We start from the raw sequence: 13873 nt of genomic DNA, 5'->3' as shown, positions 1-13873 counted from the left end.
TCAATCCCTGCTGTCCAGAAGAAGGAGGGAGAAGAATGGCTTCTTCCCACATACAAACAGCACGTATGGAAGAAGCATCCTTGCCTAGGCCTTTCTCTCCAGTTAAAGACTACAATCTTCATACCTAAAATCATTCATTATCAGGGAAAGAAAAGTTCTCATCCCTTTTTTGATTTGATGCAAAGCATTTCACGCTTACTAAGTGTGTTTAGCTCCTCATTCTAGTTTCCTACTGCCTGATGTTCAAACACAGGCAGGCAGGGAAAGGACACAAAACAAGTCCAACTGGTTCAATCTCTGGTTTTCCAGAGTGAAGCACTCAGATATGTAAACTAACATTCACCTGATACAATCTTGCAACTCATGGTGATAGGCTGGAAGGATTTTCCTGGCGACTCTGCAGGGCTTGGAATCTGACCTTGAGGCACTATTTTACAGCTAGCTGCAATGGGCTGAAAGGCTGAATTTCCATGAGAGCCAAAGGGAACTTTCTGTGTGGCTAATTTGGTGGGAGTCCGTTCTATCGAAGATGGCAGGGAATAAAACGTGGCATGTCTTTCAGTTTCAGCATTCCCAGGGAATCCTGATTAAAACAGGGAAAAGAAGAAAAATAATTCTTAGGTTGAGAGGCCTAATGCCTTACTGTGATTCTCTACATAAACATAACTAGGATTCAACAAATACCTTCTCAAAGGAAGGAAAGAAGGAGACAGCAGCTGGTGGGAGGTGCTGAAAAGGGAGAAAGGGTGATAATGGATTTCCTCCTAAGCAAGCCTGGTGGATCTGTCCCTGAACCAAAGAGCAAAATGCTATCATACACAGCCTGTTCAGCTTTGGTAGGTCACCAGCCAGTGTGCAGTGTCTTATGAAAAGGCCCCTCCAATGACCAAAAGCTGCTGGTAGTTCCATGACCACAGTCCGGGTTCTGCACAGCTAAGGCAAAAATTTCCTTCACAGGAAATCCCTCAGTACATCTGTTGGGAGTAAAATACAGGGAGACCAACTACTGCCTTTGACCTGGGATAAAGAATCTGTCTTACCTGAGGTAAAAGGAGATCAATTAACCCGATGAGAGAAGCTATGTCAGTCAGCATGGGAGGAAAGTTCACTTCCTCCCTCTTCTACGGCTACTGCATATCTTCATGCTCTGATAAAATCCTGTGCATTTAACATTTGTTTCCTTTCCCCCTTTTTTTTTTTGGCTGTGCCTCCATGAGAAAACACTGCACTCAAACAACAGACGTTCTTGCAGAGCCATGACAATGCCCCTGGCAGAATGCATCATGCAAAACATCAGCACTGCAGTCATTCCTTAATACAGGAATCAAGATAGATCACAAAATGAATATAGTCATGTTATCTGATCATATTTAGAAATACAAAGTTGCTGTTTCCAGCAAATTTCTCATATCAAAACACGCAAACCATCAAAGACTCTTTTTTTCCAAGCCCAGAGAACTGAGGCTTATTGTACGTTCCAGAAAAATAAGTTAAATGCTAACAGAGATGCAGTTTTTCCTATTTCACATAAACTTAAAAACAGAATAGTGTGTCCACCTGGCCAGCACCCAGCTTGCTTCAGGCAATTCGCATGATGCTGCAGCATCAACTGCAGGCACGCTGCAGGGCACTGCACTGACAGACCTTTCAGGGAAGGTGAGAACCAGACTGATACACGAATGCCATCCTTCAGGCAAACAAACACAACATCTTTTTTGTCTTTTTTGCTCTGTCCTTTCAACACCTCAGTTATATTAGAAGATTTTTTTTTTTTTTTTCAAGCTCACCTCATGTTAGGAACAAACATAAATAACTGAACACACCACTAGACTATCAAACATAACACAGTCTGCAGAAACCTAGCAGCTCTCTGAAAATAGAATGCAAAAGTTCTATTAAACAGCCTTTGTCCAACTGCATGTGCTGCACACGTGCCAACATTCACTAATTTTAGAAAAACAGCCCACTATGCAAACTACAAGTTGAAAAACAAAACGAGAACAAACGGTCACAATTTCTGAATTGTGTTTCCTTGTGCACTAATAAAATAACCACCCGGGGCAAGCAAGGAGCACGGAATAAATACCCTTTAAGCCAAGAAAACAACTAGGAGAAGGTATCCAGAAGAGATGAAGTTCCAAGGACTCATATCTCACCAGTACCCATTTGCTTTACCTTTGTCAGCAGAAGCATCTGGGCTGGAGTCCCGCAACTGTTTGATTGGTGAAGAAGCTTTGACTGGTGCTGGGATACTCAGTGGCAGTGGTAAAGATGCTGGAGCATCAGAAAGGTCCGATTCTGAAGACTGGGAGAAGAGATACTCCTCACCAAGGGAATGCCTGTGCAGCTCCACGTCCACGACCTTCCAGAAACAGGTGAAATCAGTGACATTAGTATTTGGTAGTTAGGTATAGAGAGCAGAAAAAAAAAAAAACAGCCATGCCTTTCGTTTTCACTGCAAGTACTTCATAATGGCTGGAATCCTATCTCTCCCTCCCCCCAGCTCTGCACAAAACTCCCATTCATCTCAGGAAGGCTTCCCAGAGGTCCAGGAGCACCTGGTGCAGGACAAGAATCCCACATCACTACGCTGCTCTAGTAAAACAGCATCCAGGGGGAAATCTGAGCAGCAAACACTGTGAGAGCACAGAGCCCATTCCCAGGCAATCCCTTGGGGTTGGCACAGAGCTCAACTTGCATTTTGATAACACCACTACTACATTGTCAAACTTAAAGACATTTCTGAAGAGTAATGTGGTCATCTCACATTAATGCTTTCTCCAGACTAGAATAATGTAGCTCCACAATAAATTTTTTCCATTTACTACAGTACAGGGGAAAAATAAGAGACACACTTTAGGGATATAACAGACTGAGTTATTCATTTATTTTATTTACAGCTTTAAAAGTTGTTTTTTTGCAAGGTTACTAAAAGATGGCACAGGCAGAAGCTGTGCTTAAGCTACTGCAAGATGTCAGCAGGACAGCTAGGCAAAATCTTAAATTTAAATCCTGATGTACGAGACCTGCAGCACATCAGAAAGGAAAGTGAGACATCCGGTATCAGAGGCCCTGCAAAGAAACAAGTTCTCAAAGCGAAGTACTTGTTAAATTTTTTTCCCTGAACCAGAAATGGAAAAAGGAGCGCTGTCATGTCGCACAGGGTGTCGCAAGCATTTTATATCGCAACAGGTCAAAATCTTCATTCCAGAAATTGTGAAAACAGATGAGTTGGACTCGGTGCTTAGTCCTCTGCATCTTATTTCTTTTTAAACACCCTCAATGGAACCAGCTATCACACCCACCCCACCGCCTGCTGCCTCACCGTTTCTGCGCCCAGCGTCTGCAGGCCGGTGTAAGTCCTGTCCAACTGGGGAAACAATGCAAGAGGCTCAGATTAACAAGGGCAAAGCAATACACTGCACTGTAAATTACAGCAAAACAGCTCGAAAATAAATTGGAACTATAGAGGTTGAGCGGAAATATGTCATTTTTTTAAACCACGGAGTCAGAAATGCATGTGCTGCTAAGGACCCTCTTCTACAAAGCAGCCAACCACAACCCAGGGCTGCACTGACACAGGAGGGAGCAGAAAAGCTGAGGGAAATGGCATTTGTTGGGAGACAGCCCTTTTAACCTAAGGGTAGCATTTGAGGAGCACCTAAATATGAGTAAATAATAAGAAAAGAAACCCAAACACGTGGCTGGAACAAGGAATTTACAGCAGCAGAAAATTCATTATTGCAAGTAAGTAGGGTTTAAATGAAACTAATCATGCGGCTCACGTCAAAATAAACAAGCTCAGGACTTAATGCCTCTAATGCCAGGCACTGCTAATTACAAGTAAAACAAAAGCATGGCCTAGTTTTTCAGGACTGCTGCAGACTCCACATCCTACTGAATGTCACAGGACAGGTGAATGACTGGAGACAAGGAATGGACAGGAATCCCTGCCCCTCCCTGCCTACTCTACCAAAAGGCAGAATCTGTGGCTGATACACACAAGTGCAGAAGGAACAGAAAGGACACAGCAGTCACTTTACCAAAGATAGATGACCCTGCAATGACCTGTCAGGCTTAAGCCAATGAGAGTATGCTAAAAACCTCATATTGGAGGGAACCAAAAGGTAAATGTTGTCTGTTTGCAAAGCTGGGATTCTTGGCTATAGCATGGCCTCTAATACAGGCAAGTGAGAGGCTTTCCTGGACCTCTTCTGATTCTCCAGTACAACCATTCATATGCAAAAGAGCAGTAGGACAAACTCGAGAGAGGCAGAAGCATGAACAAGCACACAGGCACACTCTAGATTATGCAGGAGCTCACTCATTGCCTTTCTCTGAAGCATTCAGGTCAAATACCTTCAAATTGTGTATGATATCAATCCTCTTGTTCTGGCTATCCTTGAAGTGTATCTGGACTCTCACAGGGAATTCTCCCCAGCCTCTCCTGGTCAGGTGGAATGGAGGTTCCCTGCAAACAATGATTCACATGATGCATGCACAGAGGGTTCAGCCTCCAAAAGCCTCTTCCTCAGAAAGCCAAAGACTGCTTGGCTAATTGACAGCTAAAGCTATCTTCAGGCCTGCTGTTTGCCAGAGAGAATGCAATCCAATCACAAAATGTCATGTCTGTGGACAGCTGAAAGCCTACTTTTATTTTGAACAACAGGACAGAGAAGATGCTGTAATGGGTGGTTGAGAGAATATTGAACACAAACATGAAAAAAAACCTGTGTAAAGACAAATAAAAAATATTAATTTCAGAAACAAACAAAACAACCTAAGTCAGCTCCTAAGACACTGTTGCAAGCTGAGTTTTCAGTGCAACATTTTGCAATCTCTTCTTGCTGTTCCCTATCTGGCAGGAAAGAGATCTAAAGCCAACGAAACAATACGTGGATTGCAAGGAAAAGCTAGCTCCACCAGGGTCATTCTCCAATCTGAAAAGAGGGAATCCACCATGATTTTTTAAAAAAATATATTTCCTTTTGTAAATTCAAATGCACCTCTGCAATGAAACAAGAGGTTTAAATGCTATTTTTAGTCCAGAACATGAATGTTCCCTGAAATGAGTGGGACTAGAAGTGTGAGTGTGAGAAATGAGAGTGACAAGAAGAAATTAATCCACTAGAGGAGACTAAAATAGAGGAGAAACTGTACTGACATTAGATACTGGGAACTGAGAAAGGCACAGAAAGATAGCAGCCAAGAGTCATTTAGTGCGTTATACCAGAAATACAACGGAGATTGTTTTCATGCTGCTCAGCATCGCCTCTTCAGAATCATTACTGAGCCTTTCTGACACTTCTCATCTCAGCTACGTCTTTGAAGCTAACTGAAAGGCAGCTCCCTATTCTGCCAGCATCAAGCTGCCATCCTGTAGCCATGCTATCAGTCCGCCCATTTTCTTCCAGACAGGCAGCTGACCATCCTCCAGAGAATAATTTCTTCACCATAACACAAAGCAGTTTGAAGGTATTCTCCCACTGCCTCGTCCAAAGCAACAAGAATGAAGAACAGACAGGGCATTTTTCTGCATTAGTGGACGCAGAACCGAGCTCACTGATCTCAACAGATCACAATTCTGATTACAGCTTGGGAAAGGACAGAGAAGCTGCCCTGTTTCTGCAGCACCAATACCTTTATACTGATGGGATATTGGTTCCTCAAAGCATGAAGTCAACGTCACGGATCTCAGTATGGAAGAGAAATACTTGGGAAAAGGACAAAACTTAATGATCTATGCATGTTTGGCACAGCAGCTACTGGTCAGACAGCTTCCTGAGACTTCTCTTCCACGCTGTGCTGGGAGGCAGGCAGAGAACTCCTCTTTGACAAGCACCACCTGCACAGCAGACAGCCCAATGCATACAGATACACCACCTCACAGGGAGAATGTGTAATGAAACTGACAAATGCTTTTGGCACTAGGGAAATCCAACAAGTGGTTAGGATATTTTAGGTAAAAACTGATTTATTTTTACTGTTATGCTAAGAGCAAATCAAGACAAGCTGGAGGCCCAAGTAAGATATGCAAGAGAAAATTCAGGAAAAGAAGGGCAAGTTCGAGTCAAGAAACATGGAAATGTAAGCTTGGCAAATATGAAGACAGAGTAACAACAGAAAGAACTCTCTATTACCTTACTTCTACCAGGTCATTGGGTTTGTAACTGGGATGTAGGAAGAACCAAACTTTCTTGACAAAGTGATTTATGCTGGGTTCTCTCCGAGAGCCTCGAACGTACACCATCCATTTATGGGTCGACTGATCGTTTTCCTCTCTCTTGTCAGGGGGAATGTACCTGGCAAAGCAAACAAACAAGACAAAAATCTCAAATGGACAGAAGTACTTTGGCAAAGATCAGGCAAAAAAAAAATTAGGGAAGGTAAAATGCCTGTGTGTTCCCTGTCCCTGTACACCTCTGCTTCTTATTCTATATTCTATAACTGTTCAGATTTTGCAGAGAAAAAAAAAAAAAAAAAAAAAAAAAAAAAAAGAGAAACCCCTCAATTTACACCATACTTTCAATATTTCCCCTTGATTCTAGTGCACAACTGTCATATGAAGTTCATCTGTTTAAAATTGTGCTTCTTAATTAGGAAAGCTTAATTTTAATACTGTAACATCATCAAATCCTTTTTGTGAGGTATCAAGAAGTGAAACCAGTCCAGAACATCAGCAACTCTGCTACCATAAATATTAACATATTGCTATTAAGCATCTGATTCATACTTGATTCCAGTCCCAGGATTAGGCAGATTTTTCAAGACACAATCCTAACAGTAAGTCTCATCAGCCAACATTTGCTAATTGCTGTACAACTGGAGACTGATCAGCAGTGCAAGGACAGAGAGTTAAAACCCTGACCTGCCTTCAGCTTCCTAAAAATCACCCCAGCCAAACAGCTCAGGGAGGGCAACCTCGGGTACGGTCATTCCAGGGCAACACAAACACTGCCACAGCCCAATCTGTCTCCTAGTTTTAACCTGTTATTCTGCTTGATCCTGAACCGAAGGCCACCACAAGGCCTCTGGATACTAACTTGGAGACGTTGCCCACCACAATTGTTTTCTTCACGTAGAGCCGTGACGTCTCATCGTTTGACAGCCCAGCATTCCGTTGTCCTGGTTTTTGGGAGCTAGAAACACCCAAACTGTCCTGGGGGTAGAAGAAAAGAATAAGGCAAACACATGTTCCTCTTAAACATTATTCTGTTTGGCACTAGGAAAGTAAGATTTGGTTAAATTTTGTAGATGAGAGGCCAACAGTGAGTCATTGCACTTACACTGCTCTCCGGGCACATGTAAGCAATTCAGCACACAACGAGGACATTGTGCCCAGCAATGTGGATGCTGCATGGCTTAGTCTGGTGCAAGTTACACAAAGTGCCACGGATCTGAACTATGACTCCAGTCTGGGTTTCAAAGCAACACCTCTGCACTGAATGAAAAATCAAAGGAAATCGAGCATTGCCAAGGCATCATCATTTCTGTCTCTCATCAGAAATCAAGTCAGTCTCCCACAGGCAGCTGCTGAAAACCTGAACCTTTCCAATTTCCAGCTTCTGCTGCCTTGAGGGCCTTCAGCATTGCTATACAGTGAAGAATCAAGGCCGAGTTTGGGAAAAGAATCAGCTCCACATAAATAAACACAGAACCAGCTTTAATACATCACTGATACCCAGAAGAGCTTACAGATCCACCCCAACACCTGGGCATCATGAAACTAGCTTCAGCAACCTTGCAGCACAATCTCAGAGGCTTTTCTGTGCCTGCCAGATAAAGCAGCTTCTAAACACCAAGGACTGCTGCCCTATCCTGCCCTGAGCACCTGTCCTACAGGCGTGACATGGAAAACAGAGGATTTGAGAGGGATGACCTTACCTCATCACATTGGCAATGCCCCAGATTGGAGCAAGAGCAGGATGGAAGCTTAACATGGCTTCTGCTCCTCATCGTCCCTTTGCCACCTCTGTGCTGTGTCCATCAAGATGCAGTGCCTAGCTACACCCACACAACACAGCTATTTCACCAAAGCCCCCTGTGCAGAAACAACCTACGCTGGTCTGGAAGCTCACGATGCAGGTGGGTCCACATAGAGTGTATCCACTTCCTGCTATGAACCCTGAGAAGGGCTTCAGCAGGCTGCTGCGCTGCTTGCAAGGTGTCACACGCTGCTCACTGGATGCAGAGTCAATTCTTTTTCTGCCACATTATTGCAAGATGTTCAGTCGCAGAAACGCTAGCCCATTTGTGACAGTGTGCTTTCCCTACACAGCATTGAGCAGTCTCAACCCAGCCTCTGGGGATACAGCCACTCTGTCCCTTCAGGACAGGCAACAGCACCACTGCATGCAGCCACATCAGATTCTTAAGAACACTGCAGGAAATGACACGCCTTGGTCTTTTCTGTGGGCTCTGCCCCTCCCAGTCTGACTTCCACCTGCATAAAGCCCTTGGCTTGAGCTGCACAACACCTCCTGCTCCAGGGCTGCAGCAGGAAGCAGCACCAACACCAATGCTGACCTGCTGCCCATTCAACCTTCCTGCTGTGTAAGGCTAGCCCAGACACATGCACTTGGGTGAGCTTTACAGCAAGGGCAAGCTGAAGTGGGAGCAAGCAGTTGGAGGGGGTAAGAAACGTTCAGCAAGGCAGGTAAAAACACGAGCAGCTTCCAGTGGCAGCATCAAGTCCAGACGGCTCTACAGCAACATGACCACCACTGCTTTACTTTACCCGGCCAGCACTTCTGCTCTGCCTCTGGTCCAGGCTGTTTGCCAGCCGCTCATCCGCGTCCAGGCTGCCACTGTCCTTGTCCAGGAAGAAGTCGTTGTGCTGCGAGAGAGAGTCGCTCTCAGAGTGGTTGGCTGACGGCGCGTCCGAGCCCTGGTGAGCAGGGGATGATGAGCGAGAGGGTGACTCCAGAAACTTCTTGATGGAAGGGTGATTAAGAATGGTGGCATCACATGACCTGGTCCCCTGCAACAGAGGCCAGGCACAACCAGTCATTACTTCCCTGCAGCCCGAATCAAACAAGGCTAAGCTAAAAAGCAAAAAGTCAACGTACACATAATCAGCAATAACCTCATCACCTGCCTCACAGGAAAAAAAAGTGTGTAACTGAAGAGAAAAGCTTACAGCAGCTCTTCAGAAACAGGATCCCAGACTGAATCTGTTCCTGCAGACCTTCTGCTCCCAGAAATGCACTTGGTGGCAGCAAGGAGGGCTGCAGCCACCCGAACACCTGCAGTGTGCCCAGGACGTAACAGCTTCCCTCCTCTGTGGCACCAACAGCCCTGCTCCATGCAGCTGCACAACTCTCCCTGTGCTCACAGTGGCCAGCCCTGCTCCCCTGTCACCTCCACTTGATGCAGAACCAATGTGAGCAGGGGTAGCCCTCTGCCAGCAGCAGGCAGACCCAGCCCACGAAGCCAAAGGCTGTCACACTGGATGTACTGGTAGCTCTCCTTGCAACTTCTGCCATCTTGATGGGAGGTGTCATGCAGACAGACACCAGCCCTGAGCAGGACTGCCTGCACCCAGGGCTTTGGTGTTCATCAGGGAGCCATCCTCACAGCTGCCCATCAGGCACCGGGCATGAGCAAGCAGAACTTAGACAACTTCAGAACTTAGCAGTTCTGAAACCAGAACCTGGGCTTTGGAAGTTGTAGAAGAGAAATCCTATCAGTTTTCCAGGCACGTGCAAAATAAATCAGTAAGCAACCCACTCTGCTCTTGCTTCATCCAGTGAACTGACCAATGCCTCGTTCACTGATCTGTAGTAAAAACCCAACCACCGTAACCATAATGAACCATACACCCCACACACAGCTGCACTGGGCTGAGGAACTGCTCGTATTTAGGAAAACACATGAGAAACTGGGAGCTGGCAAGAAGGAAATCTGCAAAGTATTTACGTAGCAACCACACAGAGTTAAATTGCAAAGATTCCCAAGGGCAGAAATAACCTTTCACAGCCAACAGAATCAAAAAGAAGTGAAAGCCACATTAAAAACCACACAAAAAGATGCTAGTAACAAGTTAAAAATAGAGAACTGATTTAGCTTGGATGTAAACAAGGAGTTTTAGAAATAAATTAAAATGCAATCAATCACACAGTTACACGAGGCAGGAGCACATAACAACTACGGAGAAGAAATGCAACAAGGTCACACTAGCAAGCTTTATGAACACTCTACATGATAGAACTTTTTTTTTTTTTTCTTCTTTTTTTAAGGAAAGTCTGAAACTCAGTAGGGAAAGAGACAAACACCTTGCGTGGCAAAGCAAGGAACAGGGGGCAGAACAGGCTCCTGCTGACATTTGATGACACTGGATACAAGTACTTCAAAAGAGCAGAACCGAAATCAAATTCTTCAGCCACCCACAAAAAATCAAAGGCAGAGGAGGGATGCCTGAGCTGCCCAGGGCTGCCACTAACTCAGCTCAGAGCCTTTGTTTGGTAGAGAAATTTTCAAGGCACTCAAGCGAAACCTGAGTTTTCAGCAGACATGTACAGTTTTCAATATCAGAGCAGGTTTTTACTGGAAAACAGGTAACACCCTGATTGAAACAATGGTAATTGAAATAAATAGTAAACTGGAGGTGCAACTCACATCAGCCACAACACCAGGAATTCAGGACACAGTGCTTAGAACCACAGGATGGCTTGGTTTGGAAGGGACCTCAAGGATCAACTCCCAGCCCCCTGCGGCAGGCAGGCTGCCAGTTGCTAGATGAAGCACCAGATCACATTGCCAGGGCCCCATTCAGCCTGGCCTTCATCGCCTCCATGGATGGGGCAGCCACAGTCTCTCTGGGCAGCCTGTGCCAATGCCTGACCACTCTCAGTAAAGAATTTCTCCCTGATATCTAATCTAAATCTCCCCTCCTTTGGTTTAAAACCACTCCCCAGCGTCCCGTCTGTATCTACCTGCATAAAAAGCTGATTCCCTTCATGTTTATAAACTGCCTTTAAATACTGGAAGGCCGCAATGAGACCTCCCCACAGCCTTCTCTTTTGCAGGCTGAACAAGCCCAGCTCCTTCAGCCTGTCTTCATAGGAGAGGTGCTACAGCCTTTAACCAGAGAGTTAACCAGGAGGAATTTTGCTGCTGCATTTCTTAATGCAGCTGTATCTTTTTGTGATAGCTCCTTGGTTCACTGCTGTCTTACTGCTGCTTTCAGGCTGTTAACCACACCGTTACCAGAACGGTTGCCTGGGAACAGGGAGGATGCTTTCATGGCTCTGCTCATGACTCCAGAATTTATTTATTTTTTTTCCCCTGGCAAGTTCCAAATACATCAACTTCCACTCTTCTTTGGTGAGATGAGAAAGCTTGCAGAACCCTGCAGGGTGATGAGCAAGGATGAGCTGCAAGCACAGGAGAGCGGTGCTCTCCTGCCACAACCCACAAAGCACACGGAGCGTTTCAGGAAGCAGACACCTTGGCCATGAGGGAAACCTGTGCTGGCCAAGTACCTGGGGGCAGCAGGGACACTGCTCGCCCCTCCCACTGACATCCCAGCTGCAGTTTTCTGAAGTAGTGGAACATGAACTGCACCTTAAAATCCAACATCGGTTGCATAACCAGCAGACCACACATCAGTCTTTGCAAATACTGCCCAAAGTCTTTTTGCTCCCCACGTGGTTTTTACCTCTCCAGGTTTCAGAAGCCCAGCAGATGCATAGTAGTTGGCCACAATGCAGGCACGCAGCTTGTCCATCATCCGCCTTGCTTCAATCAGGCGCTGCAGAAAGAAGAGAGAACACACAATGTGGAGTGCCTGCACGACCTCCAAAACCCAGCGTATTATAACTACTTTGTAAGACAAATCCTTTGTACCTGATCTATAACTTCAATTTCGTGTTCTTTATTCTTCATTTCCACGGCGAACTGTTCTTTTATAATCGTCTCAATCTTCTGCACAGCAATATCTCGAGCTGCATGAGGCCACACATGGAAAGAAGGAAATTGTTTTATTTCAGAGGCCTCACTTGGAAAAAAAAAAAACAAAACAAAAAACACACAGATAAATTGTCACCAAGTAAAAACTGTACTGATAGTTTCAGCGCCAAAATCACAGAATGGCCCAGGTTGGAAGAGACCTCAAGGATCATGAATCTCCAACCTCCCTGCCACATGCAGAGCCACCAACCTCCCCATTTAATAATACTAGACCAGGCTGCCCAGGACTCCATCCAACCTGGCCTTGAACACCTCTGGGGACAGGGCATCCACAACCTATCTGGGCAGCTGTTCCAGCACCTCACAACTCTCTCTGTAAAACAGCATTATGTAAATGTAATTTGTCTTCATAAGAAGCATATGCATCTCTACGAGCTGGCCTATGTAGAAGGCAGGTTGCCCCTCTCCAGGCCTGAGGTGAGCAGAACAGGACTGGTTCGTTTACTTTTGTCTCACTAAAGCTGTGAGCAGCAAAAGGAAAAACCCGGTGTATTGTCACCACATGCAGGTCCCATTCAGCTGTGTGCCTGGGAGTGCTGTACACATTGTCTCCAGCCCAGTTCATACCCAGGAAGTTTACACCACATCACACAGCAGCAATAACACACACTTACTTAGTGAGCTTAGCACTGGCACGAGGTGAGTGACCACATGCCTCTTATGGGCCATGCAGGAAAGCCTGCTGCTGGCAGCCTGGTGCAGCCCCTCCTGCTGAACCAGAGGGACTCAAGACAACCAAGCCTGTTGGCCCAGGCAAGGCCTGGAAGAGCACTGCTGCTGCCAGAGGGATCTCTGGGGACGGCCATCTGACCTGCTGGCAGCACAGCCATGCACCGCAGGCAGGCCAGGAACAGCCACATCCCTGTCACATCCAGGCTGCCTCTGAGCAGAACAGGAGGCAGCAGCACTCAGGGCTTGTTCTGAACTCAGTCGTGGAACTGCTGGAGTTGGAAGGGGCCTATAACGGTAGTTTTGTCCAACTCCCCCACAACGCTCAGAGCCCCGTCCAGCCTGGCTTCGGGCGCCTGCAGGGATGGGGCACCCACCGCATCTCTGGGCAACCCGTGCAGCGCCTCACCATCCATTCGTAAAAACCACATCCAATCTAAATCTCCCCTCTTTTAGGCTGAAGCCGTTTCCACTCGTCCTATCAACCACCACAGACCCCGTTAATGACTCCGTCCCCTCGTTCCTTACGGCCCTCCAGGCACCGCCGGGCCGCCCTCGGTCTCCTCCCCGCGCCGCTCCGCCCGGCTCCGCCCGTCCTCCCGCAGAGCTTCAGGCCGAGGCCCCGCCCGGCGGAGAGGCACGTGCCTGCCGCGGGGGTCAGCGATGCCCCAGCGAGGAGAAGAGCGAAGAAACGAGAAACCCAAACCCGGCACGGCCTCAGGTGCCTGCAGGGAGCAGCGCAGCCCGGGGGGACCCGAAGGAGAGAGAAACCAGAAGATGTGCGCGATTAGGATACAGCCGCGCAGCCCCACACACGCGTGCCTGCGTACGCAGGGCGCGCCGAGGGAGCCCTGTGCCCTCCGCGAGGCAGCCCTATGCCCGCAGCTCTGTGCCCGCAGCCCCGCTCCTCGCCCCGCACCTGACTGCTCAGCGGCGCGGTGCCGTTTGCTGGGCGGCGCCACCGCGATCTCCTCGTAGTCGGGGTCCTTCTCGGCGAGGGCTCTCCTCACGCCGGACATGGTGCTGCTGGTGGCGGCGCCGCCCCGCGGAGGGGCGCGGCCTTTGTTCCGCCTCGCGCGGAGCTCCGGGCGCCGCCGCTCCCCTCAGGCCGCGGGCGGTGCGGGGCGGGGCGGGGCGGGGCGGAGCCCACATGCACGCCGCTCCCCTCCCCCCGCCGCGCGCACAAAGCCGCCGCCGCGCTCCTTCGCGCCTTCCTCCCGCTCTCACCCGCCCC

At 47.5% G+C, this 13873-nt stretch overlaps 1 protein-coding gene across 5 annotated transcripts in view; it reads right to left on the bottom strand.

Annotated features, from left to right (window-relative positions):
- The window catches only part of YEATS2 (YEATS domain containing 2), a 43608-nt gene extending 29915 nt beyond the window's left edge, over nt 1-13693 (bottom strand). For 3 of the 5 annotated variants that reach the window (XM_042885280.1, XM_042885281.1, XM_042885282.1), the window contains exons 1-10: nt 13559-13693; nt 11848-11945; nt 11660-11752; nt 8738-8980; nt 7044-7159; nt 6141-6302; nt 4360-4471; nt 3326-3370; nt 2176-2362; nt 344-583 (exon numbers count right to left, since the gene is read on the bottom strand). In XM_042885280.1, coding sequence (XP_042741214.1) covers nt 344-583; nt 2176-2362; nt 3326-3370; nt 4360-4471; nt 6141-6302; nt 7044-7159; nt 8738-8980; nt 11660-11752; nt 11848-11945; nt 13559-13658 — 1396 coding nt within the window. In that variant the 5' untranslated portion in view covers nt 13659-13693. Of the gene's footprint in view, nt 1-343; nt 584-2175; nt 2363-3325; nt 3371-4359; nt 4472-6140; nt 6303-7043; nt 7160-7286; nt 7358-8737; nt 8981-11659; nt 11753-11847; nt 11946-13558 lie in introns of those variants that run through there. The other 2 variants (XM_042885283.1, XM_042885284.1) reach the window with 2 other exon arrangements.
- Between the last annotated feature and the right edge of the window lie 180 nt (nt 13694-13873).

The sequence above is a fragment of the Lagopus leucura genome, unplaced genomic scaffold (assembly GCF_019238085.1).
Source record: "Lagopus leucura isolate 7727_CA_CO unplaced genomic scaffold, USGS_WTPT01 Super-Scaffold_100049, whole genome shotgun sequence".
NCBI lineage: Eukaryota > Metazoa > Chordata > Aves > Galliformes > Phasianidae > Lagopus > Lagopus leucura.
The sequence above is the reverse complement of the archived record's forward strand: the minus strand, read 5'-3'. Positions and strand labels throughout refer to the sequence as shown.